A 26,835-nucleotide genomic window follows, 5' to 3' on the forward strand; every position below is an offset into this window, starting at 1 on the left:
TGACAATGCTCTGGTTTATTTACAAGCTGGCAGGGGGAGGTGGCACCGTCCCCGTCCCTGTCCCTGTCCCCAGTGGCTCCCAGTTGGGACAGGGAGGGGACACCAGGACACCTCCCCGAAGTCCCCATGTCCCCTCGGGGCTCACGGCTGTGAGGAGCGGTGGCACTTCTGGTGGCACCTCCGAGGTCACCTCTGGTGGCACCTCCCGGTGGCACCTCCTGGGTCACATCCCTGGTGACATCAGTGTCACATCCGGGGTGTCCCCAGGGTCAGGTTTCAGGTTCTCTCTGTCCCCTCTGTCACAAGGTGAAGATCTTGTCCTGGTGTCCCCAGTGTCCTGGGTGTCCCCAGTGTCCCATTGCAATGTCCCCAATGTCCTGGGTGTCCCCAATGTCCCCGCTGTCCCCCGCTGTCACAAGGTGAAGATCTCGTCCTGCTGTCCCCAATGTCCTGCTGTCCCCAGTGTCCCACTGCAGTGTCCCCGCTGTCCCCGCTGTCACAAGGTGAAGATCTCGTCCTGCTGTCCCCAATGTCCCATTGCAGTGTCCCCAATGTCCTGCTGTCCCCAATGTCCTGCTGTCCCCAGTGTCCCATTGCAGTGTCCCCAATGTCCTGCTGTCCCCAATGTCCCGCTGTCCCCGCTGTCACAAGGTGAAGATCTCGTCCTGCTGTCCCCAGTGTCCCACTGCAGTGTCCCCAATGTCCTGCTGTCCCCAATGTCCTGCTGTCCCCAATGTCCTGCTGTCCCCGCTGTCCCCGCTGTCACAAGGTGAAGATCTCATCCTCGGCGTCGCGGAGCGTGGCCGCCCGCGGGGTCCTGGTGAGGGGCCGGGCTCCGAGCCGAGCCCCCCGAGGGGACGCGGGGCCGGGGCCACCCGCGGCGGGCGCGGGGCTGCGGGGACAGCCGGTGACACCGGGGTGGCGCTGCCACCGCCCGTCCCCCGCCTGCGATCCCGGCCTTGGCTCCATCCCGCCCCATCTTCTCCGCTTCTCCCCTGCTTCCCCCCAGTTTTTCCCCACATTTTCCCCGATTTCCTCCCAGTTTCATCCCAATTTTCCCCCAGATTTTCCCCGATTTCCTCCCAGTTTCATCCCAATTTTCCCCCAAATTTTGCCCGATTTCCTCCCAGCTTCACCCCAATTTTATCCCAATTTTCTGCCGATTTCCTCCCAGCTTCACCCCAATTTTATCCCAATTTTCCGCCGATTTCCTCCCAGCTTCACCCCAATTTTCCCCCATATTTTTCCCCAATTTTCCCCCATATTTTTCCCCAATTTTCTCCCAGTTTTTTCCCCAATTTCCTCCCAGTTTCACTCCAATTTTCCCCCAAATTTTCCCCAATTTCCTCCCAGTTTCACCCCAATTTTCCCCCATATTTTTCCCCGATTTCCTCCCAGTTTCTCCCCAGTTTTTTCCCCAAATTTTTCCCCGATTTCCTCCCAGTTTCTCCCCAGTTTTCCCCCATATTTTCCCCCAATTTTCTCCCAGTTTCACCCCAATTTTTCCCCAAATTTTCCCCAATTTCCTCACAGTTTCACCCCAATTTTTCCCCAAAATTTCCCCAATTTCCTCCCAGTTTCACCCAATTTCCTCCTGATTTTCCCCCCAAATTTTCCCCAGTTTCACCCCAATTTCCCCCCAAAATTTCCCCCCATTTCCTCTGGGTTTCACCCCACTTCCCCCCCAGTTTTATCGCAATTTCCCCTCCGCTTTTTGCCCGATTTTGCCGCAGATTTTTCCCGGATTTGGCCCCAGTTCGCACCTGGCGCTCCGGCCCTGCAGCCGCTGCGCCGCCGCCTCCTTGGAGCGCCCGATCTCGGCGTCCAAGCGCCGCAGGAAATCCGAGGCCGAGAGGTCGCGGCGGGAGGGGCCGGGCCGGTCCCCGGGGGTGTCCCCGGGGGTGTCCCCGGGAATGTCACCGGGAATGTCCCCGGGAATGTCCCCGGGGGTGTCCCCGGCCGTGTCCCCGGGGGTGTCCCGGTGTCCCGGGATGAGCAGCGTGGCTCTCAGGAAGATCGTGTCCGAGGAGTAGAGGCGGTTGGCGCGCTGGATCTGCTCCATCTGCGGGGTGGGACCGGGATGGGACCGGCACCGGCACCGGCACCGGGATGGGGACAGGACAGGGACGGGGACGGGGATGGAATGGGACCAGTATAGGGACAGGGATAAGGACACGAACCGGGCAGCCGAAGCGAACCGGGCCAGCACGGGCCCGAGATGACCCCTGGAAACCCCCACGGCCTTCCCTGCCCCCGGTGCCCCCCCGGTGTCCCCCGGGGCCGCTCACCGTCACCCCGTAGCGCAGCGCCAGCCCCGGCAGGGTGTCCCCGGGCTGCAGGCGGTGCTCCCGCGGGGCCGCCCCGGCTCCGCCGCTCCCCGCCATGGCCCGCCCGGGGGTCCCGGCCCGGGGGTCCCCCCCGGGGGTCCCGGCCCGGCCCCGCCGCTCACGGGGAGCGCTCGGCCCGGGCCCCGCCGAACCGGCGCGGCCTCGCGGCCCCTTCTGGGAGTTGTAGTTCCGCCCGGGTCATCTCCGCCGCTATCTCCACGGAGGCTTCCCGCGCTTGAACTACAACTCCCATCGCACCGCGGGGGCCGCGCTGAGCGCTCGCTGATTGGTGGTTCGCCCCGCCGACTGTCCGCTGGGAAGCGCTACCCGGAAGCGGCGGTGGCGGTTGCCATGGCGACCGCGGCCTAGCGAGGCCCGCCATGTCCTTTAAGCGCGACGAGAGCGACCCGGGGCCGCTCGGGGCGCTGCAGGTGGGGCCGGCGACCCCCGGGACCCCCGGGACCCCTCTCCGGGCACCCCCCGGGGACCCCCGGCACGGCCAAGCCCAGCCCCGGCCGCCCCCGGGCCGCGGCCTGAACCCCGCGGGTCCCCTGAGGCCTTCCCTGGGTCCCCCTGAGGCCTTCCCTGGGTCCGCCTTTGTCCCCTCGAGGTCCCCCAACCCTTCCCTCGGTCCCTTTGTGTCCCCTCAGTGTCCCCGGGGTGTCCCCAACCCTTTCCTGAACCCCCCCGGGACCCCCAACCCTTCCCTCGGTCCCTTTGTGTCCCCTCAGTGTCCCCGGGGTGTCCCCAACCCTTTCCTGAACCCCCCCGGGACCCCCAACCCTTCCCTCGGTCCCTTTGTGTCCCCTCAGTCCCCTCGAGGTCCCCCAGGTCCTTCCCCGGCCCCACTTTGTCCCCTCAGCCCGTCCCAGGGCTGTCCCCAGGGTGGCTTTGCCACGGGGGGACGGTTTGGGGACAGTTTGAGGACGGTTTGGGGACAATGTGGGGACAGTTTGGGGACAGGGGGTGACCGTGGGTGGCCCCCTGTCCCCAGAGGCGCCGCGTGGCCGAGCTGCTGGCCAGCGCCATCCCCGAGGACGAGGCGCTGCTGCTGCGCGACGGCAGGTGAGGGTCCCCTGCTGTCCCCTGCTGTCCCCGGGGTGTCCCTCAGTGTCCCCGCTGTCCCCTGCTGTCCCGGGGTGTCCCCGGGGTGTCCCTCAGTGTCCCCGCTGTCCCCTGCTGTCCCCTGCTGTCCCGGGGTGTCCCTCAGTGTCCCCGCTGTCCCCTGCTGTCCCGGGGTGTCCCCGGGGTGTCCCTCAGTGTCCCCGCTGTCCCCTGCTGTCCCCTGCTGTCCCGGGGTGTCCCCGGGGTGTCCCTCAGTGTCCCCGCTGTCCCCTGCTGTCCCCTGCTGTCCCGGGGTGTCCCTCAGTGTCCCCGCTGTCCCCTGCTGTCCCGGGGTGTCCCCGGGATGTCCCTCAGTGTCCCCGCTGTCCCCTGCTGTCCCGGGGTGTCCCCGGGGTGTCCCTCAGTGTCCCCGCTGTCCCCTGCTGTCCCCTGCTGTCCCGGGGTGTCCCTCAGTGTCCCCGCTGTCCCCTGCTGTCCCGGGGTGTCCCCGGGATGTCCCTCAGTGTCCCCGCTGTCCCCTGCTGTCCCCGGGGTGTCCCTCAGTGTCCCCGCTGTCCCCTGCTGTCCCGGGGTGTCCCCGGGGTGTCCCTCAGTGTCCCCGCTGTCCCCTGCTGTCCCGGGGTGTCCCCGGGGTGTCCCTCAGTGTCCCCGCTGTCCCCAGGCTGGCGTGCTCGCTGTGTCCCCAGCGGCCCGTGTGTGACACTCTGCAGACGCTGCTGCTGCACCGGGCGGGCAGGAAGCACCTGGACAGTGAGTGGGCGTGTCCCGTGTCACCTGTGCCATCACCTGTGCCGTCACCTCTACTGTCACCTGTGCCATCACCTGTGCTGTCCCCGTGTCACCTGTGCCGTCACCTGTGCCGTCACCTCTGCTGTCACCTCTGCTGTCACCTCTGCTGTCACCTGTGCCAAGACCTCTGCTGTCACCTCCACTGTCTCTGTTCTCTGTCCTCTGTCCCATATTTCATGTCCCCTCACCCCTGTCCCATCCCTGTCCCATCCCTGTCCCTGCTGTCCCTCACATGTCCCATCCCTGTCCCATCCCTGTCCTTCTGTCCTTGTCCCCCTGTCCCTGTCCCTGTCCCCTGTCCCTGTCCCCTCACGTGTCCCTGTCCCTGTCCCTCTGTCCCTGTCCCCATCCCTGTCCCTGTCCCTCTGTCCCTCACGTGTCCCTGTCCCTCTGTCCCTGTCCCTGTCCCTCCCTGTCCCCATCCCTGTCCCTCTGTCCCTCTCCCTGTCCCCATCCCTGTCCCCGTCCCTGTCCCTCTGTCCCTCTCCCTGTCCCTCTGTCCCCGTCCCTGTCCCTGTCCCTCTGTCCCCCTGTCCCCCTGTCCCTCACGTGTCCCTGTCCCCCTGTCCCTGTCCCTGTCCCTCACGTGTCCCCGTCCCCATCCCTGTCCCTGTCCCTCTGTCCCTGTCCCTGTCCCTCTGTCCCCCTGTCTCTCACGTGTCCCCTGTCCCTGTCCCTCTGTCCCTGTCCCCCTGTCCCTGTCCTTGTCCCTCTGTCCCCCTGTCCCTCACGTGTCCCTGTCCTTGTCCCTGTCCCTCTGTCCCCCTGTCCCTCACGTGTCCCTGTCCTTGTCCCTGTCCCTCTGTCCCCCTGTCCCTCACGTGTCCCTGTCCCTCTGTCCCTGTCCCCCTGTCCCTGTCCCCCTGTCCCTGTCCCTCTGTCCCCCTGTCCCTCACGTGTCCCTGTCCCTCTGTCCCTGTCCCTCTGTCCCTGTCCCCCTGTCCCTGTCCCTCTGTCCCCCTGTCCCTCACGTGTCCCTGTCCCTCTGTCCCTGTCCCTCTGTCCCTGTCCCTCTGTCCCTGTCCCCCTGTCCCTGTCCCTCTGTCCCCGTCCCTCACGTGTCCCTGTCCCTCTGTCCCTGTCCCTCTGTCCCTGTCCCCCTGTCCCTGTCCCTGTCCCTCTGTCCCTCACGTGTCCCTGTCCCCCTGTCCCTCACGTGTCCCTGTCCCTGTCCCCCCGTCCCTGTCCCTGTCCCTGTCCCCCTGTCTCTCACGTGTCCCCTGTCCCTGTCCCTGTCCCTCTGTCCCTGTCCCCCTGTCCCTGTCCCTGTCCCTGTCCCCCTGTCCCTCACGTGTCCCTGTCCGTTCCAGACCTGCGCCGTTCCTTCGGGCGGCACCGCTGGCCCCAGGTGACCCCGCAGGGCCCCCAGGTGACCCCGCAGGAGGCCCCGGGCGTGGCTGTGCAGGTGGGTGTGGGTCCAAATGGGCGTGGTCTCTGAGGGTGTGGTTCCATGTGGGTGTGGCATCTACAGGTGTGGTCACGCCCACATGGTGTCTCTAGGTGGGTGTGGCCTATATGTGGGTGTGGCCTATATGGGTGTCATCTCAAGTGGGTGTGGCCTATGTGGGGTGTGTCCTGTATGGGGGTGTGGCCTATATGGGTGTTATCTTGAGTGGGTGTGGCCTATATAGGGGTGTGGTCTATGTGGGTGTTGTCCCAAGTGGGTGTGGTCTGTATGGGGATGACAGTGTGGGCATGGCCTGTGTGGGTGTGGTTCCGTGTGGGTGTGGCATCTACAGGTGTGGTCACGCCCACATGGTGTCTCCCCCGAGTGGGTGTGGCCTATGTGAGGGTGTGGCCTATATGAGGGTGTGGCCTAGATGGGTGTTGTCTCAAGTGGGTGTGGCCTATATGGGTGTTGTCTCAAGTGGGTGTGGCCTATATGGGGGTGTGGTCTATGTGTGTGTTGTCCCAAGTGGGTGTGGTCTGTATGGGGATGACAGTGTGGGCGTGGCCTGTGCGGGTGTGGTTCTGTGTGGGTGTGGTTTCCATTGGGGTGTGGCCTCTGGACATGTCCTAAGTGGGCGTGGCATGGCGGGATGTGATCTGTGTGGGTGTGGCCTCATGCGGGCGTGGCCTGACGTGGGCGTGGCCATCCCCAGGCGCCGCTGCTGGCCCGGACGCGCCGGCTGGCCCGGAGCGCGCTGCTGACATCGGCCCCGTACAGCGGCTGCTGCCGGAGAGCGTGAGGGACAGCCAGGGGAAATATGGGGAAATATGGGGAAATATGGGGAAATATGGGGAAATATGGGGGAAATATGGGGGAAATGGGAGAAACGGGGAAATATGGGGAAATATGGGGAAATATGGGGGAAATATGGGGGAAATATGGGGAAATATGGGGGAAATATGGGGGAAATGGGAGAAACGGGGAAATATGGGGAAATATGGGGAAATATGGGGGAAATATGGGGAAATATGGGGGAAATATGGGGAAATATGGGGGAAATGGGGGAAATATGGGGGAAATGGGAGAAATGGGGAAATATGGGGAAATATGGGGGAAATGGGGAAATATGGGGAAATATGGGGGGAATATGGGGGAAACGGGGAAATATGGGGGAAATATGGCGGAAATATGGGGGAAATATGGGGGAAATATGGGGGAAATATGGGGAAATATGGGGAAATATGGGGGAAATATGGGGGAAATATGGGGAAATATGGGGGAAATATGGGGGAAATATGGGGGAAATATGGGGGAAATATGGGGAAATATGAGGAAATATGGGGGAAATATGGGGGAAATATGGGGAAATATGGGGGAAATATGGGGAAATATGGGGAAATATGAGGAAATATGGGGAAATATGGGGGAAATATGGGGAAATATGGGGAAATATGGGGGAAATATGGGGAAATATGGGGAAATATGGGGAAATATGGGGGAAATGGGGAAATATGGGGGAAATGGGGAAATATGGGGGAAATATGGGGGAAATATGGGGAAATATGGGGGAAATATGGCGGAAATATGGGGGAAAATGGGGGAAATATGGGGGAAATATGGGGAAATATGGGGGAAATATGGGGGAAATGGGGGAAATATGGGGGGAAATATGGGGAAATATGGGGGAAATGGGGGAAATATGGGGGAAATGGGGAAATATGGGGGAAATATGGGGGAAATATGGGGAAATATGGGGGGAATATGGGGGAAATATGGGGAAATATGGGGGGAATATGGGGGAAATATGGGGAAATATGGGGAAATATGAGGAAATATGGGGGAAATATGGGGAAATATGGGGGGAATATGGGGGAAATGGGGGAAATATGGGGGAAATATGGGGGGAATATGGGGGAAATATGGGGAAATATGGGGGGAATATGGGGGAAACGGGGAAATATGGGGGAAATGGGGGAAATATGGGGGAAACGGGGAAATGGGAGAAACGGGGAAATATGGGGGAAATATGGGGGAAATATGGGGGAAATATGGGGGGAAATCGGGAAATGGGGAAATATGGGGGAAATATGGGGGAAATATGGGGGAAATATGGGGGGAAATCGGGAAATGGGGAAATATGGGGGGAAAATGGGGGAAATATGGGGAAATATGGGGGGAAATGGGGAAATATGGGGGAAATGGGGAAATGGGGGGAAACGGGGAAATGGGGAAATATGGGGGAAAATAGGGAAATATGGGGGGAAATGGTGAAATATGGGGAAATATGGGGGGAAATGGGGAAATATGGGGGAAACGGGGAAATGGGAGAAATGGGGAAATATGGGGGAAATATGGGGGAAATATGGGGAAATATGGGGGAAATGGGGGGAAATGGGGGGAAACGGGGGAAAATGGGGACATGGGGAAATAGGGGAAATGGGAAAATGGGGAAATGGGGGAAACGTGGAAATGGGGGGAAACGGGAAAATGGGGAAATTGGGGAAATGGGAGAAACAGGGAAATGGGGAAATGGGGGAAAATGGGGAAATGGGAGAAATGGGGAAATGGGGAATGGGGGAAAATGGGGGAAATGGGAAAATGGGGAAATGGGAGAAACAGGGAAATGGGGAAATGGGGGGAAATGGGGAAAACGGGGAAATGGAGGAAAATGGGGGAAATGGGGGGGAAATGGGGCAAAAAACAGGGGAAATCAGGGGAAATGGGGGCAACAGGGAAAAAATGAGCAAAGATGGGGAAAATGGGGAAAGATGGGAAAGGAACTCAGGGATGCCAGAAAAAACCCAGAAAAGGGACACAGGAACACCAGGCATTCCCAGGAAGGGGCTTGGGAAGGATGGGAAAAGCTCTGGAATTCCTGGCACAGGGATGGGTGGGATGAGGAGAACTGGGGGAAAACCCCAAAATTTCAGGAATGTTTTGGGATTCACCCTCTCTCCCTTCCCCCTCCCAGGACAAAGGGCAGCAGCTCCCGGGCCGGGATCCCCGGGATTATCCCAAAAAATTCCCAGAGGCCGCCAGAGCCGTCCCAGAACCCCGGGAATTTCGGGAATTCCGAAACCCCCGGCCCCGCACACACAGAGGGTGAGACCCCGCCCATTCCAGGGGGTTTTCCCGGGAATTCCTCATTCCCGGAATTCCCAGCAGCCCCTCCCTTGCTCTCGCAGGCGTTCCCAAGGACAGGAAACGGGGAAGGAAAGGAAATTCCCGGTGTTCCGAAGGGCCGGAAGGAAATTCCCGGTGTTCCGAAGGGCCGAGCCCGGAGCGGCTGCGGATCCTGCGGCACCACCTGCACCTGCGCAGGTGGGTTGGGATCTGGGAATTCTGGGGAAAATCCCAAAAGTATCCCCCAAAAACTCCCCACAGAAATCCCCCAAAACATCCCAAAAGAATTCCCCCCAAAAAAATCCCCAAGAATCCAAAACAAAGCCTCAGAACACACCAAAAAAATCCCCAAAACCTACCAAAAACGTCCAAAAAAATTCCCAGAAATCCCAGAAAATCCCCCAACCCCCTTTCCTGCATCCCAGCCGGGGCTGGCTCCAGGATCCCGCTGGGAACTGGGTGAAGGACGGGAACGCCGAGTTCGACTCCGACGAGGAGGAGCCGCCACCGCTGCCACCGGCCTGACGTCCCCAAGTGTCCCCAGCTGTCCCCAAACGTCCCCAAGTGTCCCCAGAGCCCCGGGAATAAAGCAGGAATTTTTTGGGATCATTTTCCCACCATTTTTCCACTTTATTCCCAGTGGTTCCTGAGCTCGGGGCGGGCACGGGGGAATTTTTAGGATTTCTTCTGTTGGCGACCTGAGGGGAGAGAAAAGGGGGGTCAGGGGTGGGACCCCAAAGTCCGGCCCCGAGGGGACCCCTGGGGACACTCAGGGGCTCGTTCTGAGCTGGGGACAGCTCTGGGGGAGCCCTCCCTGGTGGAACCCCCTGGCAGTGACCCCGGGGTGGCCCTGGGGACACCAGGGGGCACCTGGGGACATCTGGGGACCACTGGGGACCCCTGGGGACACTCAGGAGCTCATTCTGAGCTGGGGACAGCTCTGGGGGACCCTTCCCTGGTGGAACCCTCTGGCAGTGACCCCGGGGTAGCCCTGGGGACATCTGGGGACACCTGGGGACCACTGGGGGCACCTAGGGACACCTGGGGACACCAGGGGACACCTGGGGACCGCTGGGGACACTCAGGGGCTCGTTCTGAGCTGGGGACAGCTCTGGATGAGCCTTCCCTGGTGGAACCCCCTGGCAGTGACCCCGGGGTGGCCCTTGGGACATCTGGGGACATCTGGGGACGCTGGGGACACTCACGGAGCTCGCTGTTGCGGGTGAGGGCGGCGGCGGCGCGCGCCCGCGGGCCCTGCTGGGTGAAGGTGTAGCCGAAGCGCAGCAGGGACGGGCACTGCTCCAGGGTGGCTGCCATGGCCATCTCCACCGTGTCCCCCAGGCGCTGGCACTGCGGGGACACGGGGGGACATGCTCAGTGTCAGTGTCACAGCCTGGCACTGCGGGGACATGGGGGACATGCTCAGTGTCAGTGTCACACCCTGGCACTGCGGGGACACGGGGGACATGCTCAGTGTCAGTGTCACACCCTGGCACTGCGGGGACACGGGGGACATGCTCAGTGTCAGTGTCACAGCCTGGCACTGCGGGGACACGGGGGACATGCTCAGTGTCAGTGTCACACCCTGGCACTGCGGGGACACGGGGGACATGCTCAGTGTCACAGCCTGGCACTGCGGGGACACGGGGGACATGCTCAGTGTCACACCCTGGCACTGCGGGGACACGGGGGACATGCTCAGTGTCAGTGTCACACCCTGGCACTGCGGGGACACGGGGGACATGCTCAGTGTCAGTGTCACACCCTGGCACTGCGGGGACACGGGGGACATGCTCAGTGTCAGTGTCACACCCTGGCACTGGTGTCCCTGACACTGCGGGGACACGGGGGACATGCTCAGTGTCAGTGTCACACCCCCGTCTCCACCGTGTCCCCCAGGCACTGGCGCTGCGGGATTGGAGACAGTCAGATCACTGTCACCTCCCCTGCTGTCCCCGCTGTCCCTGCTGTCCCCACTGTCCCTCGTCCCCGCTGTCCCTGTCCCCGCTGTCCCCGCTGTCCCCGCTGTCCCTGTCCTTGCTGTCCCCACTGTCCCTGTCCCCGCTGTCCCTGCTGTCACCTGGTTGTCCACGCGGATCTCGCTCAGTGTCCGGCAGTGGCCGATGGCCGCCAGCAGCCGCAGCATGCCTGCGCTGGTGATGAAGTTGGACTCGAGGTTGAGGCTCTGCAGGCTCTGGTTCTGCTCCAGCATCTCGGCCACCGCCTGGGGACACCGCGGCGGCACCGTGGGCACACCGCGGTGGCACCACGGCGGCACCGTGGGGACACCGCCCTTGGTGTCCCAGGGATGGGTGGACCCGTGCGGGGACATCGGGGGACACCGGGGGACTCACGTTGGCCACCAGGTCGTTGCTGCGCGTGGCCACCAGGCTGAGGCTGCGCACGTGGGTGTTGGTCTTGATGGCCTCGCAGATGGCCTCGAGCGTGGCCACGGGGATGTCCTGGGGACAGTTGGGGACACGGCGTCACCCAGGGGCCGGCTGGGGCCAGCACCTTGGGGACCTACTGGGGACAGGGCCCGGCAACTTCGGGGGTGCACCGGCCGCCCTGGGGACCGCTGGGGACCGCTGGGGACGGTGGCAGCGGTGTCACCTTGATGTTGTTGAGGTTGACGTCCTGCAGCGCGGGGTCATTGTCCTGCAGCCGCCGCAGCGTCTCGGCCACGTCCGTGGGGTTCGGGGGCTCATCCGGCACTGGCCGGTACCGGTCCGGCTGCACCACGCCTGGGACAGCGTGGGGACAGCGTGGGGACAGCGTGGGGACATGGGGACAGCGTGGGGACAGCGTGGGGACATGGGGACAGCGTGGGGACAGCGTGGGGACAGTGTGGGGACATGGGGACAGTGCTCAGGGACACAGGGATACACGAGTTTGGTCCCCAACCACCCATGGAGGTGCTTGTCCCCCTGTCCATGTCCCTTTGTCACTCACTGTGGATCCCCTGTCCCTGTCCCTGTCCATGTCCGTGTCCCTTTGTCACTCACTGTGGATTCCCTGTCCCTGTCCCCGTCCGTGTCCCTTTGTCACTCACTGTGGATCCCTGTCCCTGTCCCCATCTGTGTCCCTTTGTCACTCACTGTGGATCCCTGTCCCTGTCCCTGTCCGTGTCCCTTTGTCACTCACTGTGGATCCCCTGTCCCTGTCCCTGTCCCTGTCCGTGTCCCTTTGTCACTCACTGTGGATCCCTGTCCCTGTCCATGTCCCTTTGTCACTCACTGTTGATGCCCTCGGTGTTGCAGATGTTCCCGCTGCAGATGGCATCGTAGTACTGCTTGTTACTCATCAGCGTGTACATGCCCAGGATGGCTGCGGGGACACGGGGACATCCGGGTGACACCGGGCACGTCGGGGTGACAGGGGGACACAGGGGACACAGGACCCCGCTGTCCCCTCAGGGAGGTGGCACTGGGAGCTGCTTTAACTGAGGGGACACAGAGGGTGAGGGGGGACACGAGTGTGACACTGTGGGACAATGTGTGTGACACTCGTGTGTGTGTGACACTGTGGGACAATGTGTGTGACACTGTGGGACAATGTGTGTGACACTCGGGTGTGTGACATTGTGGGACAATGTGTGTGACACTCGTGTGTGTGTGACACTGTGGGACAATGTGTGTGACACTGTGGGACAATGTGTGTGACACTCAGTGTGTGACATTCGTGTGTGTGTGTGACACTGTGGGATAATGTGTGTGACACTGTGGGACAATGTGTGTGACACTCGGGTGTGTGACACTGTGGGACAATGTGTGTGACACTGGGACAAATTGTGTGACACTCAGTGTGTGACACTCATGTGTGTGTGACACTCGGATGTGTGACACTCATGTGTGTGTGACACTGTGGGACAATGTGTGTGACACTGTAGGACAATTTGTGTGATACTCAGGTGTGTGTGTGACACTGTGGGACAATGTGTGTGACACTCAGGTGTGTGACACTCAGTGTGTGACACTCGTGTGTGTGTGTGACACTGTGGGACAACGTGTGTGACACTCAGGTGTGTGACACTCGGGTGTGTGACACTCGGGTGTGTGACCCAGGGTCAGGGGTGACAGGGATGTGTGTGACACTCGGGTGTGTGACACTGTGGGACAATGTGTGTGACGGGTGTGTGTGACACTCGGGTGTGTGACACTCGGGTGTGTGACACTGTGGGACAATGTGTGTGACACTCAGGTGTGTGTGACACTCAGGTGTGTGACACTCGGGTGTGTGACCCAGGGTCAGGGGTGACAGGGATGTGTGTGACACTCGGGTGTGTGACAGTGACACGAGGACAGGTGTGCCATGCTGGCCTCGTGCTCGGTGTCCCCCCTGGGTGACGTGTGACACCGTGTGACACGCGCAGCCCCTTGGGGACAGCGTTACCCTCGGCCGAGGCCCTTCCTGCTGCCGCTCCCGGCCCCGCGGGGATCCCGGCCTGCGCAGAGTCCGGCCTCGTTCCCATCCCATGGGAATCCCATGGGAATCCCATCCCAACCCCATCCCGATCCCATGGGAATCCCATGGAAATCCCAATTCAACCCCATCCCAATCCCATGGGAATCCCATCCCAACCCCATCCCATGGGAATCCCATGGGAATCCCATCCCAACCCCATCCCATGGGAATCCCATGGGAATCCCATCCCAACCCCATCCCATGGAAATCCCATCCCAACCCCATCCCAATCCCATGGGAATCCCATGGAAATCCCAATTCAACCCCATCCCGATCCCATGGGAATCCCATCCCAACCCCATCCCATGGAAATCCCATGGGAATCCCAATTCAACCCCATCCCATGGGAATCCCATGGGAATCCCATCCCAACCCCATCCTGATCCCATGGAAATCCCATCCCATCCTTTACAAATCCCACTCCTATTCTAACCCCATCCATGTCCCCATTCCCATCCCATTCCCAATCCCATTCCCGATCCCATCCCAATCCCATTCCCGATCCCAATCCCGATCCCATCCCAATCCCGATCCCAATCCCGATCCCATCCCCATCCCAATCCCATCCCAATCCCGATCCCGATCCCGATCCCGATCCCGATCCCAAATCCCATCCCAATCCTGATCCCGATCCTGATCCCATCCCTATCCTGATCCCATCCCCATCCCGATTCCATTCCCAATCCTGATCCCATTCCCATCCCGATCCCGATCCCATTCCCATCCCAATCCCATTCCCATTCCTGATCCCATCCCAATCCCGATCCCAATCCCATCCCCATCCCCATCCCGATCCCATCCCCATCCCGATCCCATTCCCGATCCCATTCCCATCCCAATGCCATTCCCATTCCCGATCCCAATCCTGATCCCATTCCCATCCCCATCCCGATCCCATCCCCATCCCCATCCCCATCCCCATCCCCATCCTGATCCCATCCCAATCCCGATCCCCATCCCGATCCCATCCCCATCCCGATCCCGATCCCGATCCCGATCCCATCCCGCTCCCGCCGTTCCCGCCGTCCCCACCCACCGGCGATGTCGCACATCTCGGCCTCGGTGGCGTTGGCCAGCGCCTCCTCCAGCTCCGGCTCCAGCGTCACCTGCTCCTCCCGTGGCAGCGCCGGCCCCGCCGCCTTGGGGACAAACGGCTTCCCTGGGGACAGGGACGGGTCACAGGGAGCTCGGGGACATGGGGACAGGGACGGGTCACAGGGAGCTTGGGGACATGGGGACAGGGACGGGTCACAGGGAGCTCGGGGACATGGGGACAGGGGACAGGTCACAGGGAGCTTGGGGACATGGGGACAGGGACGGGTCACAGGGAGCTCGGGGACATGGGGACAGGGACGGGTCACAGGGAGCTCGGGGACATGGGGACACCGGCCATGGGGACAGGGGACAGGTCACAGGGAGCTCGGGGACATGGGGACAGGGACGGGTCACAGGGAGCTCGGGGACAAGGGGACAGGGACGGGTCACAGGGAGCTCGGGCACATGGGGACACTGGCCATGGGGACGGGGACAGGTCACAGGGAGCTCGGGCACATGGGGACAGGGGACAGGTCACAGGGAGCTTGGGGACATGGGGACAGGGACGGGTCACAGGGAGCTCGGGGACATGGGGACAGGGACGGGTCACAGGGAGCTCGGGGACATGGGGACACCGGCCATGGGGACAGGGGACAGGTCACAGGGAGCTCGGGGACATGGGGACAGGGACGGGTCACAGGGAGCTCGGGGACAAGGGGACAGGGACGGGTCACAGGGAGCTCGGGCACATGGGGACACTGGCCATGGGGACGGGGACAGGTCACAGGGAGCTCGGGCACATGGGGACACTGGCCATGGGGACGGGGACAGGTCACAGGGAGCTCGGGGACATGGGGACAGGGACGGGTCACAGGGAGCTCGGGGACATGGGGACAGGGACGGGTCACAGGGAGCTCGGGGACATGGGGATACCAGCTTCCCTGAGGACAGGGATGGGTCACAGGGAGCTCGGGGACACACAGGGAGCTTGGGGACATGGGGACACCGGCTTCCCTGGGGTCAGGGACGGGTCACAGGGAGCTCGGGGGGGACATGGGGACACCGGCCATGGGGACAGGGATGGGTCACAGGGAGCTCGGGCACATGGGGACACCGGCCATGGGGACAGGGGACAGGTCACAGGGAGCTCGGGCACATGGGGACACCGGGCACAGGGACAAACAGCTTCCCTGGGGACAGGGGACACGGGGACAAACAGCTTCAGGTGGCCTCACTGAGGCTGGCACTGCTGTCCCTGGGTTGTGACCATCCCGGGGCTGGCACTGCTGTCCCTGGGGGGTGACACTGCCAGGGCTGGTGGCCGTGCCCGGGGCTGGCACTGCTGTCCCTCGGGGGGTGACACTGCCAGGGCTGGTGGCCGTGCCCGGGGCTGGCACTGCTGTCCCTCGGGGGGTGACACTGCCAGGGCTGGTGGCCGTGCCCGGGGCTGGCGGGGGCCCAGCTCGCCCGGGACACCCGAGCCGCTGGCGAGGCCGAGCTAAATATACCCGAGCCTGGGGGCCCGCTCCCCTCGGCGTCCCCACACTGTCCCCAGCCCATCCCCACGCTGTCCCCACGCTGTCCCCACGCCGTCCCCGCTGTCCCCAGACCTTTTTTCTCGCCGGTGAAGGGCACGAGGTCCTGGCGCTCCTCGGCCTCCAGCGCCTGCCGCTCCAGGTGCTGCAGGAGCGCGTCCCGGTCCAGGGGCCCCGTGGGGCTCTTGTGGGTCTGGTCGCGCTGGCGCAGCCCCGCGGGCAGCAGCACGTTCTGGGGACAGCGCCCGTGTCACCTCCTGCCGCCCGCGGGGACCCGCGCGCCCCCCGGGCCCGCGCCCACCTCGGGGTCCATCTCGGCCAGCTCGGCGTCCAGCTGGGCCAGCTCCTCCGGGGACAGCTCCTGCAGGATCTTGTCCTCGTCGATGTCGCGGTACTTCTCCAGCTCCTGCCGGTACGGCGTCATGGCCGCGGGGACCTGGGGACAGCGGGGGGACAGCGGTGGGGACAGCGGGGGGACACCCGTGGGGACAGCGGGGGGGACAGCGGGGGGACAGCGGGGGGACAGCGGTGGGGACAGCGGGGGGACAGCGGGGTGGCACCAGTGGGGACAGCAGGGGGACACCCGTGGGGACAGCGGGGGGACAGCGGGGTGGCACCGGTCGGTACAGCGGGGTGGCACCAGTGGGGACAGCGAAGAGTCACCCGTGGGGACAGCAGGGTGCCACTGGTGGTGACAGCAGGGGGACAGCAGGGGGACACCCGTGGGGACAGCGGGGGGATACACGTGGGGACAGCCGGGTGGCACCGGTCGGTACAGCGGGGTGGCACCGGTGGGGACAGCGGGGGGCCAGCTGGGGGACACCCGTGGGGACAGCGGGGTGGCACCGGTGGGGACAGCGGGGGGACACCCGTGGGGGCACCCGTGGGGACAGCGGGGTGGCACCGGTGGGGACAGCGGGGGGACACCCGTGGGGACACCGTGGGACACGGGGGGACCCCTCCGTGCCGCCCTCTGCGGGGACAGCGCTTGAGCGCACCCCAGAAGTGTCCCCAAAAGTCGCCGCCAGCCTTTGTCACCTGCCAGGGTCACATCCCGCTCCGGCCCCGCCGGGGGTGACAGGAGGGACGAACCGCGAGTCCCCAAAATGTCGCGGCCCCGCAAGCGGCGCTCCGCGGTGTCCCCAGGGCGGGGGTGGGGACGCACCTGCCCCGCCCCACCCCCCTCGGAGCGTGGGAATTCCTTTGGGAAGCGGCTCCGGGACCCCCAAACCCCAAAATCGCTGTGGGGGAGGGGGAGGGGGAGGTGACACCGCCGCCCGCCGCGGGGACAGCGCGGGGACAGCGGGGCCGTACCTGGGGCCGATCCCGCGGCCGCTCCTAAAGCTGCGGGGGGATCCTAAAGCGGATCCCAAAGGCGATCCCAAACGCCGGGGCCGGTCCCGGAGCGCCGGGGCCGATCCCAAAGGCGATCCCAAGAGCCGGGGCCGGTCCCAAAGCTGTGGGGCCGCGCGGGGCATGAGATCAGCGCTTTATTGGGGCCGGGAGGGGCGGATCCGTGTCCCGGCCCTTATCGGGAACGGGGGGGGCCCCGCCCCGGCCCCGCGGGGCCTCGCCGACCCCAAAAACCGCCAGGGGCACAAGGGAGAGCGGATCCTCCCCCAGTCCTGCAAATCCCACAGAGCTCCGACCCCAGGAACGGCCGGGAGAAAAGGGGGACACGGATCCCTCCCAAACCCCACAAACCCTACAAAGCTCAAGGAGGGTTTGGCCCCACAAACCCCAAATCCGGGGGGTGAAGGGGGTTTGGACCCCCCCGAGTGGGGTTTGGGGGAGCTGGGAATGAATTTTGTAGGGTCTTCTGGAAAAGAGAACCCCATAAACTTTATTTTAGGCTTTTCTGGAGAAAGGAATCCCATATTGTGGTAGGATCTTATGGAAAATAACCAGGTTCATGGAAAATAACCAAGGTTCGTGAACCTTGTTTATTGTAGGATTTCTTGGGAAAAGGGCTCCCACCGCGTATTTTTTGTAGGAATTCCAGGAAAGGGTTCTGCAAAACACTTTATTTATTGTAGGTTCTCCTGAAGAAAGGGGCTCCCACCCAAACTTTTGTAGGATCTCCTGGAAAAAGGGGCTCCTGCCCCGTATTCTTGTAGGATCTCCCACCACCCCACACAAACCAACCCCCAAGGCAACTTTATTCCCTCCTCCAACACCCCTGGTGAGCAGTGACCCCAAAAAAACACCACTCCGGGTGATCCCATATCCCTAAATCCCAAATCCCAGCACCCCAGTATCCCGAAATCCCAGGATTTCAGGCACTGCCGACACTTCGCTGATGAAGATTTTCTGCTGCTCTGGAAGGGAGCCCCTCAACAAAACCATCACCGCTGTCAATCCCGATATCCCGACACCCCAAACCCCAACTCCGGGATCTCAGGCGCTGGGAATGCTCTGCTTGATGATTTTGGGAAGGACTCTCCCACACCCCAACACCCCGATACCCCAAAATCCCAAATCTGGCTCTCAGGCGCTGCTTGATGACGATCTTCTGCCATTTTAGGAACGACTCTCCCATACCCCAATACCCCAAATCCCAAACCCTGGATCTCAGGAACTGGGAATGCTCCGCTTGATGATGATTTTGGGAGGGACTCTCCCACACCCCAAAACCCCAACACCCCAAAATCCCAAATCCTGGATCTCAGGAACTGGGAACGCTCCGCTTGATGATGATTTTGGGAGGGACTCTCCCATACCCCAATACCCCAAATCCCAAAATCCCAAATCCTGGATCTCAGGAACTGGGAATGCTCTGCTTGATGATGATTTTGGGAGGGATTCTCCCACACCCCAACACCCCAAAATCCCAAATCCTGGCTCTCAGGCGCTGGGCACGCTCTGCTTGATGACGATCTTCTGCTGTTTTGAGAGGGATGCAGAGTCCAGAGTTTCCCACACGCCAACACCCCAATAGCCCCAAATCCCAAATCTCAGGCACTGGGAACGCTCCGCTTGATGATGATTTTGGGAGGGACTCTCCCATACCCCAAATCCCAAATCCCAAACCCCAAATCTGGCTCTCAGGCGCTGGGCACGCTCTGCTTGATGACGATCTTCTGCTGCTTTGGAAAGGACTCTCTCGTGCCCCATACCCCAACACCCCAAAATCCCAAATCCTGGCTCTCAGGCGCTGGGCACGCTCTGCTTGATGACGATCTTCTGCCATTTTAGGAACAACTCTCCCATACCCCAACACCCCAAAATCCCAAATCTGGCTCTCAGGCGCTGGGCACGCTCTGCTTGATGACGATCTTCTGCCATTTTAGGAACGACTCTCCCATACCCCAAATCCCAAACCCCAAATCTGGCTCTCAGGCGCTGGGCACGCTCTGCTTGATGACGATCTTCTGCCTGCCGGGCCGTGCCCCGGGGCTCTCGGCGGGCGCGGCGGCGGCGGCGGCGGCGGCGCTGGGCAGCCCGTGGGCCGTGACGTACTTGCGGTAGGCCTCGCGGATGATGCGGAAGGCGCGGGCGTTGGAGTAGGGGATGTCGGTGATGGGGTCGCGGTACAGGGCCGGCTTGTGGGTCACGGGGCACAGCTCCCGCACCGGCAGCCGCGGCGCCTTGGCCCGGGGAAAGCAGCGCTCGAAGGTGGCGTCGTCGCTGAAGGAGATGAAGGTGCGCGAGCACTTCCCCGGCGACGGCGGCGCCGCGGCGGCGGCGGGCTGCGCCTCGGGGTCCAGCCTGCAACGGCACCGCGGGGCCAAGATGGGGGGAGCCCGTGGGGCTCGGGGCGGCCAAAAGCTCTGATCCCAAAGGGATTCGGGGCCTCAAAAGCTGCGGCTCCAACGGGGGAGTTGGGATTTGTGGTGGTGCCCAAAAACTGCGATTCCCATGGGATTTGGGGCCTCAAAAGCTGTGATTCCCATGGGGGATTTGGGATTTGTGGTGGTGCCCAAAAACTGTGACTTCCATAGGGGATTTGGGGCCTTAAAAGCTGTGACTGTCATGGGGGATTTGGGATTTGTGGTGGTGCCCAAAAGCCACGATTCCCATGGGATTCGGAGCCTCAAAAGCTGCGGCTCCAACGGGGGATTTGGGATTTGTGGTGGTGCCCAAAAACTGTGACTCCCATGGGATTTGGGGCCTCAGACCTGCAACCTGAACCTGTTTCTCCTGCGGGATTTGGGGGTTCCAAGGTGGTGCTCAGAAAATGCTTTTTCAGTGGGTTTGGGGCTCCAAAGTGCTCCTCCCCTCCCCAAGGTGGGACAGAGCAAAGGGAAGTCTCCATGTTGGGATTCAGCCCCCAAATCCACCCACCGAAAGTGGAATTTTGGGATTTGGGAGCTCTGAGGCGCTGCCCAACCCCTCTGGGGCAGCTCCAGCTCCAGCTGGGGTTTGGGATTCTGGTGCCACTCACCCCTCGACGTCCACGGGGTCGTCGCGGCCGGGCTCGGGCAGCAGGGGCATGGTCAGGGACCAGTACCGGATCACGGGGCCCACGATCTTCCTCTTCTTCTGCACCTGCTTCTTCTTGTCCGCCTCCAGCCGCTCGTAGTTCTCTGGGGACGGGAAAGGGTCGGGAACGGGGCCAGGGAACGGCTCAGCCCGGCACGGCCACCTCACAGGGCTGCCAGCTCTGATCCTGGGATCCCTGATCGCTGCTGGGACCCCTGGGCCGTTCCCAGTGCCCCTGTCCCACTCCTGCTGCCCCAGTATCCCATTCCCAGTATCCCACTCCCATTTCCAGTGTCCCACTCCCACTCCCAGTATCCCACTCCCGTTCCCAGTATCCCATTCCCATTCCCAGTATCCCATTCCCATTCCCATTCCCAGTATCTCACTCCCATTTCCAGTATCCTACTCCCATTCCCATTCCCAGTATCCCACTCCCATTCCCATTCCCAGTATCCCACTCCCATTCCCAGTATCCCATTCCCAGTATCCCACTCCCGTTCCTAGTATCCCACTCCCAGTATCCCACTCCCATTCCCAGTATCCCATTCCCATTCCCATTCCCAGTATCCCGCTCCCATTCCCAGTACCCCATTCCCAGTCCTGCCCCCTCACCCAGGGAGCACAGGTTGATCTCCTCGGTGATCTTGGCTCTGTCCCACTCCCAGTATCCCATTCCCATTCCCAGTATCTCACTCCCATTCCCAGTATCCCATTCCCAGTATCCCGCTCCCATTCCCAGTATCCCATTCCCAGTATCACGTTCCCAGTATCCCACTCCCATTCCCAGTACCCCATTCCCAGTCCCGCTCCCTCACCCAGGGAATGCAGGTTGATCTCCTCGGTGATCTTGGCCCTGTCCCAGCTCCAGTATCCCATTCCCAGTATCCCATTCCCAGTATCCCATTCCCAGTATCCCATTCCCATTCCCAGTATCCCGCTCCCATTCCCAGTATCCCATTCCCATTACCCCATTCCCATTCCCAGTACCCCACTCCCATTCCCAGTATCCCATTCCCATTCCCAGTATCCCGCTCTCTCACCCAGGGAGCGCAGGTTGATCTCCTCGGTGATCTTGGCCTCCTCCAGCAGCTCCTCCTGGGTCAGGGGCCGCTCGTAGCTGGTCCCTCCCTTCTTCCTCTTGGACTGCACCTGGCGCTCCTGCAGCCGCAGGAACGTCTGCCGCGTGTGCTCCGTGGTGGACTGGCGCATGTGCTTGCGGCCTGCGGGACACGCCGGCCCCGAGAGCCCTGGCATCCTGATCCGGGCCCCAGAGAGCCCTGGCATCCTGATCCGGGCCCTGGGGAGCCCTGGCATCCTGATCCGGGCCCTGGGGAGCCCTGGCATCCTGATCCCGGCCCCGAGAGCCCTGGCATCCTGATCCGGGCCCTGGGGAGCCCTGGCATCCTGATCCGGGCCCTGGAGAGCCCTGGCATCCTGATCCGGGCCCTGGGGAGCCCTGGCATCCTGATCCGGGCCCTGGAGAGCCCTGGCATCCTGATCCGGGCCCTGGGGAGCCCTGGCATCCTGATCCGGGCCCTGGGGAGCCCTGGCATCCTGATCCCGGCCCCGAGAGCCCTGGCATCCTGATCCAGGCCCTGGAGAGCCCTGGCATCCTGATCCGGGCCCCAGAGAGCCCTGGCATCCTGATCCGGGCCCTGGGGAGCCCTGGCATCCTGATCCGGGCCCTGGGGAGCCCTGGCATCCTGATCCGGGCCCTGGAGAGCCCTGGCATCCTGATCCAGGCCCTGGGGAGCCCTGGCATCCTGATCCCGGCCCTGGAGAGCTCTCCCCTGGCATCCTGATCCAGGCCTGGAGAGCCCTGGCATCCTGCTCCGGGCCCTGGAGCTCTCCCCTGGCATCCTGCTCCGGGCCCTGGAGCTCTCCCCTGGCATCCTGCTCCTGGCCCTGGAGAGCCCTGGCATCCTGCTCCGGGCCCTGGAGCTCTCCCCTGGCATCCTGCTCCGGGCCCTGGGGAGCCCTGGCATCCTGATCCCGGCCCTGGAGAGCCCTGGCATCCTGATCCGGGCCCTGGAGAGCCCTGGCATCCTGATCCGGGCCCTGGGGAGCCCTGGCATCCTGATCCGGGCCCTGGGGAGCCCTGGCATCCTGATCCGGGCCCTGGAGAGCCCTGGCATCCTGATCCGGGCCCTGGGGAGCCCTGGCATCCTGATCCGGGCCCTGGGGAGCCCTGGCATCCTGATCCCGGCCCTGGAGAGCCCTGGCATCCTGATCCGGGCCCCAGAGAGCCCTGGCATCCTGATCCCGGCCCTGGAGAGCCCTGGCATCCTGCTCCGGGCCCTGGAGCTCTCCCCTGGCATCCTGATCCGGGCCCTGGGGAGCTCTGGCATCCTGCTCCGGGCCCTGGGGAGCCCTCCCCTGGCATCCTGATCCGGGCCCTGGGGAGCCCTGGCATCCTGATCCGGGCCTGGAGAGCCCTCCCCTGGCATCCTGATCCCGGCCCTGGAGCTCTCCCCTGGCATCCTGCTCCGGGCCCCGGAGAGCCCTGGCATCCTGATCCCGGCCTGGAGAGCCCTGGCATCCTGCTCCGGGCCCTGGAGAGCCCTGGCATCCTGATCCGGGCCCTGGAGAGCCCTGGCATCCTGATCCGGGCCCTGGGGAGCCCTGGCATCCTGATCCGGGCCCCCGAGAGCCCTGGCATCCTGATCCGGGCCCCAGAGAGCCCTGGCATCCTGATCCGGGCCCCAGAGAGCCCTGGCATCCTGATCCGGGCCCCCGAGAGCCCTGGCATCCTGATCCGGGCCCCAGAGAGCCCTGGCATCCTGATCCGGGCCCCAGAGAGCCCTGGCATCCTGATCCGGGCCCTGGGGAGCCCTGGCATCCTGATCCCGGCCCTGGAGAGCTCTCCCCTGGCATCCTGATCCGGGCCCTGGGGAGCCCTGGCATCCTGCTCCGGGCCCCAGAGCTCTCCCCTGGCATCCTGATCCGGGCCTGGAGAGCCCTGGCATCCTGCTCTGGGCCCTGGAGAGCCCTGGCATCCTGATCCGGGCCCCAGAGACCCCTGGCATGCTGATCCGGGCCCTGGGGAGCTCTCCCCTGGCATCCTGATCCGGGCCCTGGAGAGCCCTGGCATCCTGATCCCGGCCCTGGAGCTCTCCCCTGGCATCCTGCTCCCAGCCCCAGAGAGCCCTGGCATCCTGATCCAGGCCCCGGAGAGCCCTGGCATCCTGCTCCCGGCCCTGGAGAGCCCTGGCATCCTGCTCCCGGCCCTGGAGAGCCCTGGCATCCTGCTCCCGGCCCCAGAGAGCCCTGGCATCCTGCTCCCGGCCCCAGAGAGCCCTGGCATCCTGCTCCGGGCCCTGGAGCTCCCCCCTGGCATCCTGCTCCGGGCCCTGGAGCTCTCCCTGGGATCCCATTTCCAGCTCGGATCACCAACCAAGACCCCGCTCCCACCCCCTTCCCACCCATTCCCACCCCATCCCCACCATCCCCACCCCATTCCCACCCATTCCCACCCCATTCCCACCCCATTCCCACCATCCCCACCCCATCCCCACCCCGTTCCCATCCCATCCCCACCCCATCCCCACCCCATCCCCACCCCATTCCCACCCCATTCCCACCCCATCCCCACCCCATTCCCACCCCATTCCCACCCCATCCCCACCCCATTCCCACCCCATTCCCACCCCATCCCACCCCACACTCACTGTCTCCCACGTCCTCCTGCAGCTCCAGGGGCACGGATTTCACCTCCCTGCTCTTCTGGGACGCTCCCCGCGGCCCCTCCGCCTTCTTGGCGCGGAGGCTCTTGAGCGGCTCCTGCGGGACACAGCGCGGGGGTGAAGCCCCGGAACGACGGGATCGGGATTTTCCCCAGGAAGGGCCGGGGGGGCTCGGTACCCCGGTAGGCCTTGGTGAGCACGCGCCGGCGCCGCCGCGGCTCGGCCTCGTCCTGCTCCGAGCCCGGCTCGTCGCCCTCGTCGATGTCGAAGTCCGAGTCCACCTCGTCATCGCTGTCCGAGTGCTCCCCGCGGTACTCGTCATCCCCGGACTCCTGGAACGTTGGGAATGGGGGAACGTTGGGAATGGGGGACTGGGAGCTGTGGGGTCCCAACCAGGGAATGTTGGGAACGCTGGGAACGTTGGGAATGTGGGACTGGGAGCCGTGGGATCCCACCCAGGGAATGTTGGGAATGTTGGGAACATTGGGAATGTTGGATTGGGAGCCGTGGGATCCCACCCAGGGAACGTTGGGAACGCTGGGAATGTGGGACTGGGAGCCGTGGGATCCCAACCAGGGAATGTTGGGAACGTTGGGAACATTGGAAATGTTGGATTGGGAGCCGGGGGATCCCACCCAGGGAACATTGGGAACATTGGGGATATTGGGAACATTGGGAATGTGGGATTGGGAGCTGTGGGATCCCACCCAGGAAATGTTGGGAATGTGGGAATGTTTGGGATATTGGGAACTTTGGGAATGTGGGACTGGGAACCGTGGGATCCCACCCAGGGAACATTGGGAATGTGGGAATGTTTGGGATATTAGGAACATTGGGAATGTGGGAATGTTTGGGATATTGGGAACATTGGGAATGTGGGACTGGGAGCCGTGGGATCCCACCCAGGGAACGCTGGGAACTTTGGGAATGTGGGACTGGGAACTGTGGGGTCCCATCCAGGGAATATTGGGAACGTTGGGAATGTGGGACGGGAGCCGTGGGATCCCACCCAGGGGTCCCCAGGGTATCCCGCTGTGCCCGAGCCCCCCGGGACACAGGGATGGGTCCCCCCGGGGAGCCCCGGTCGCCGTTATCCCGGGGCTCCTGCGGGACTCGGGATTGGCCCCACGGAGCAACCCCGGAGTGCCGCGGGGATGGATCACCCGGGGATCCACGGAGCCCCCAGACGCTCATCCCGGGACACCCCCAATCCCGGGACACCCCCAATCCGGGGACACCCCCAATCCCGGGACTCCCCCAATCCCGGGACACCCCCAATCCCGGGACACCCCCAATCCCGGGTCACCCCCAATCCCGGGACTCCCCCAATCCCGGGACACCCCCATTCCCCCATTGCCCCATTCCCGGATTCCCCCAATCCCAGGACACCCCGATTCCCCCATTCCCCCAATCCCGGGACTCCCCCAATCCCGGGACACCCCCATTGCCCCAATCCCGGGACACCCCCAATCCGGGGACACCCCCATTGCCCCATTGCCCCATTCCCGGATTCCCCCAATCCCGGGACACCCCGATTCCCCCATTCCCCCAATCCCGGGACACCCCCATTCCCCCATTCCCTCATTCCCCGATTCCCCCACTCCCCCATTCCCGGACACCCCGATTCCCAGACACCCCGATTCCCCCATTCCCGGACACCCCCATTTCCCCATTCCCCCATTCCCCACTCCCCCACTCCCCCATTCCCTCATTCCCCCATTCCCCATTCCCGGATTCCCCCCATTTTCCCACTCCCCCATTCCCCCATCCCCCCATTTCCCCACTCCCTCATTCCCCCATTTCCCCATTCCCGGACACCCCGATTCCCCCATTCCCTCATTCCCAATTCCCGCACTCCCCCATTCCCGCACTCCCCCCACTCCCGGACAGCGCCGCTCGCCGTGCCCCGCGCCTCCGCCCCGCTCCCCGCTCGTGGCCCCGGGCCCGCTGCCGCCGGTGCCGCTCGCCTCGTTGAAGCCGCCGTAGGTGGTCTGGTAGAACTCGTCCTCCTCGTCCTGGGCCTGCAGCAGCCCCGGGAGGCGATTCCCGGCCGTTCTCCGCGGGGCGCGGCCCTCCGCCAGGCTCATCTCGGCGCTCCGCTCGCCCGCCTGCCGCCGCCGGGCCCGCGCCGGGACGGCGAGCGCCGAGCGATCGATGGGCGGGCGCGCGGGGCGACCCCGCGCGGGGAACGCGGGAACTGCGGGTGACGTCACGGGCGGGTGACGTCACGGGGTGGCTGTGAGGAGTCGTGCGCGCTCCGTGACGTCAGGGAGCGGGTGTGCGAGCTGTGGCGTCACGGGACGGGGGCGCGGACAGCCCGTGACGTCACGGGGTGTCAGGGCAGGGTCGTGGCTCTGTGACGTCATAGGGAAGAGGCATGGATGCGTAAGTCGGTGGTGTGACGTCACAGGACGTGGGGTGTGCGCTCTTTGATGTCACAAGATGAGGCCGCATGTGCTCCCATGACGTCACTGTAGGTGCGGCACACGCGAATGACGTCATTTATTATGACCAACGCTCTAAGTGTGACGTCACTCCCGCCCCAAGCGCCGCCCGTCACGTGACTCCCCGGGGAGGGGGCGAATGCCCGAGCTGCGCATGCGCCGTGCGGGCCCGCCCGCGTGGCCCCCCGCTGCCCCCATCGCCCCGCGGGGCGCGCCGGGGGGGGCGTGGCCGGGCGCGGAAAGGGCGTGGCTTAGCCCAGAACGGGGCGCGGCCACGCCTGATTGGTGGCGCGCTGCATGGGAGGGGCGCGGCTTAGCACAGAGAGGGCGGGGCGGATGGGGGAAGAGGCGTGGTTTTGGCCGCGAGGGGGCGGAGCCGCGTGGGAAAGAGGCGGGGCCGAACCGCGGATGGGCGTGGTCCGTGTCCGCATACGGCGATGCCGATGCGCGGAGGGGGCGTGGTTTATCCCGAAGCGGGCGTGGTCTGTGTGGGCGGGGGCGTGGCCGGGCGTGGCGGGCGGGGGCGGGCTGAGGCGGGGGCGCAGCGCGCGCTCCAAG

General features: G+C 63.7%; 4 protein-coding genes across 5 annotated transcripts; 1 reads left to right on the forward strand and 3 right to left on the reverse strand.

Annotated features, from left to right (window-relative positions):
* Positions 1-2,465, reverse strand: LYSMD1 (LysM domain containing 1). The gene is made up of 3 exons (XM_054001003.1): positions 2,289-2,465; positions 1,764-2,062; positions 1-892 (listed from the first exon to the last, which is right to left on the reverse strand). The coding sequence occupies exons 1-3, from the start codon at positions 2,382-2,384 to the stop codon at positions 763-765; spliced, it is 525 nt and encodes a 174-aa protein (XP_053856978.1). The 5' UTR covers positions 2,385-2,465; the 3' UTR covers positions 1-762.
* Positions 2,466-2,615: 150 nt separating this feature from the next.
* On the forward strand, positions 2,616-9,305 carry SCNM1 (sodium channel modifier 1). Its single transcript, XM_054001002.1, has 8 exons — positions 2,616-2,758; positions 3,322-3,392; positions 4,054-4,142; positions 5,492-5,592; positions 6,284-6,366; positions 8,543-8,673; positions 8,757-8,892; positions 9,120-9,305. The coding sequence occupies exons 1-8, from the start codon at positions 2,708-2,710 to the stop codon at positions 9,217-9,219; spliced, it is 762 nt and encodes a 253-aa protein (XP_053856977.1). The 5' UTR covers positions 2,616-2,707; the 3' UTR covers positions 9,220-9,305.
* Positions 9,192-17,454, reverse strand: TMOD4 (tropomodulin 4). 2 transcript variants are annotated; one of them, XM_054001000.1, is made up of 10 exons: positions 17,043-17,454; positions 16,030-16,164; positions 15,804-15,960; positions 14,195-14,317; positions 11,932-12,021; positions 11,308-11,438; positions 11,049-11,156; positions 10,775-10,918; positions 9,900-10,044; positions 9,192-9,392 (listed from the first exon to the last, which is right to left on the reverse strand). In XM_054001000.1, the coding sequence occupies exons 2-10, from the start codon at positions 16,150-16,152 to the stop codon at positions 9,370-9,372; spliced, it is 1,044 nt and encodes a 347-aa protein (XP_053856975.1). In that variant the 5' UTR covers positions 16,153-16,164; positions 17,043-17,454; the 3' UTR covers positions 9,192-9,369. The 2 variants fall into 2 exon arrangements, with proteins under 2 accessions (XP_053856975.1, XP_053856976.1); XM_054001001.1 differs by lacking the exon at positions 17,043-17,454 and adding an exon at positions 16,767-16,830.
* Positions 17,455-17,637: 183 nt separating this feature from the next.
* Positions 17,638-26,173, reverse strand: VPS72 (vacuolar protein sorting 72 homolog). Its single transcript, XM_054001004.1, has 6 exons — positions 25,801-26,173; positions 24,014-24,165; positions 23,819-23,931; positions 21,191-21,370; positions 20,113-20,254; positions 17,638-19,436 (listed from the first exon to the last, which is right to left on the reverse strand). Exons 1-6 carry the CDS (start codon positions 25,918-25,920, stop codon positions 19,064-19,066), a joined length of 1,080 nt encoding a protein of 359 aa, XP_053856979.1. The 5' UTR covers positions 25,921-26,173; the 3' UTR covers positions 17,638-19,063.
* Positions 26,174-26,835: the final 662 nt, after the last annotated feature.

The sequence above is a fragment of the Vidua macroura genome, chromosome 29, assembly GCF_024509145.1.
Source record: "Vidua macroura isolate BioBank_ID:100142 chromosome 29, ASM2450914v1, whole genome shotgun sequence".
NCBI classification, from domain to species: Eukaryota; Metazoa; Chordata; class Aves; order Passeriformes; family Viduidae; genus Vidua; species Vidua macroura.

Excerpts from the sequence above, each read along its gene's own strand:
- LYSMD1 (XM_054001003.1), bottom strand. The coding sequence starts at position 2,384 with ATGGCGGGGAGCGGCGGAGCCGGGGCGGCCCCGCGGGAGCACCGCCTG. Across the intron at positions 2,063-2,288 it reads CGCTGCGCTACGGGGTGACG|ATGGAGCAGATCCAGCGCGC; the intron begins GTGAGCGGCCCC and ends CCCACCCCGCAG. Across the intron at positions 893-1,763 it reads CTGCAGGGCCGGAGCGCCAG|CCCCGCGCCCGCCGCGGGTG; the intron begins GTGCGAACTGGG and ends CTGTCCCCGCAG.
- SCNM1 (XM_054001002.1), top strand. The coding sequence starts at position 2,708 with ATGTCCTTTAAGCGCGACGAGAGCGACCCGGGGCCGCTCGGGGCGCTG. Across the intron at positions 2,759-3,321 it reads GGCCGCTCGGGGCGCTGCAG|AGGCGCCGCGTGGCCGAGCT; the intron begins GTGGGGCCGGCG and ends CCCTGTCCCCAG. Across the intron at positions 6,367-8,542 it reads AGCGGCTGCTGCCGGAGAGC|GACAAAGGGCAGCAGCTCCC; the intron begins GTGAGGGACAGC and ends TCCCCCTCCCAG.
- TMOD4 (XM_054001000.1), bottom strand. The coding sequence starts at position 16,152 with ATGACGCCGTACCGGCAGGAGCTGGAGAAGTACCGCGACATCGACGAG. Across the intron at positions 10,919-11,048 it reads GCAACGACCTGGTGGCCAAC|GCGGTGGCCGAGATGCTGGA; the intron begins GTGAGTCCCCCG and ends CGGTGTCCCCAG. Across the intron at positions 10,045-10,774 it reads AGATCCGCGTGGACAACCAG|TGCCAGCGCCTGGGGGACAC; the intron begins GTGACAGCAGGG and ends GTGTCCCCGCAG.
- VPS72 (XM_054001004.1), bottom strand. The coding sequence starts at position 25,920 with ATGAGCCTGGCGGAGGGCCGCGCCCCGCGGAGAACGGCCGGGAATCGC. Across the intron at positions 24,166-25,800 it reads CCTACGGCGGCTTCAACGAG|GAGTCCGGGGATGACGAGTA; the intron begins GCGAGCGGCACC and ends CCAACGTTCCAG. Across the intron at positions 21,371-23,818 it reads GCAGGAGGACGTGGGAGACA|GCCGCAAGCACATGCGCCAG; the intron begins GTGAGTGTGGGG and ends CGTGTCCCGCAG.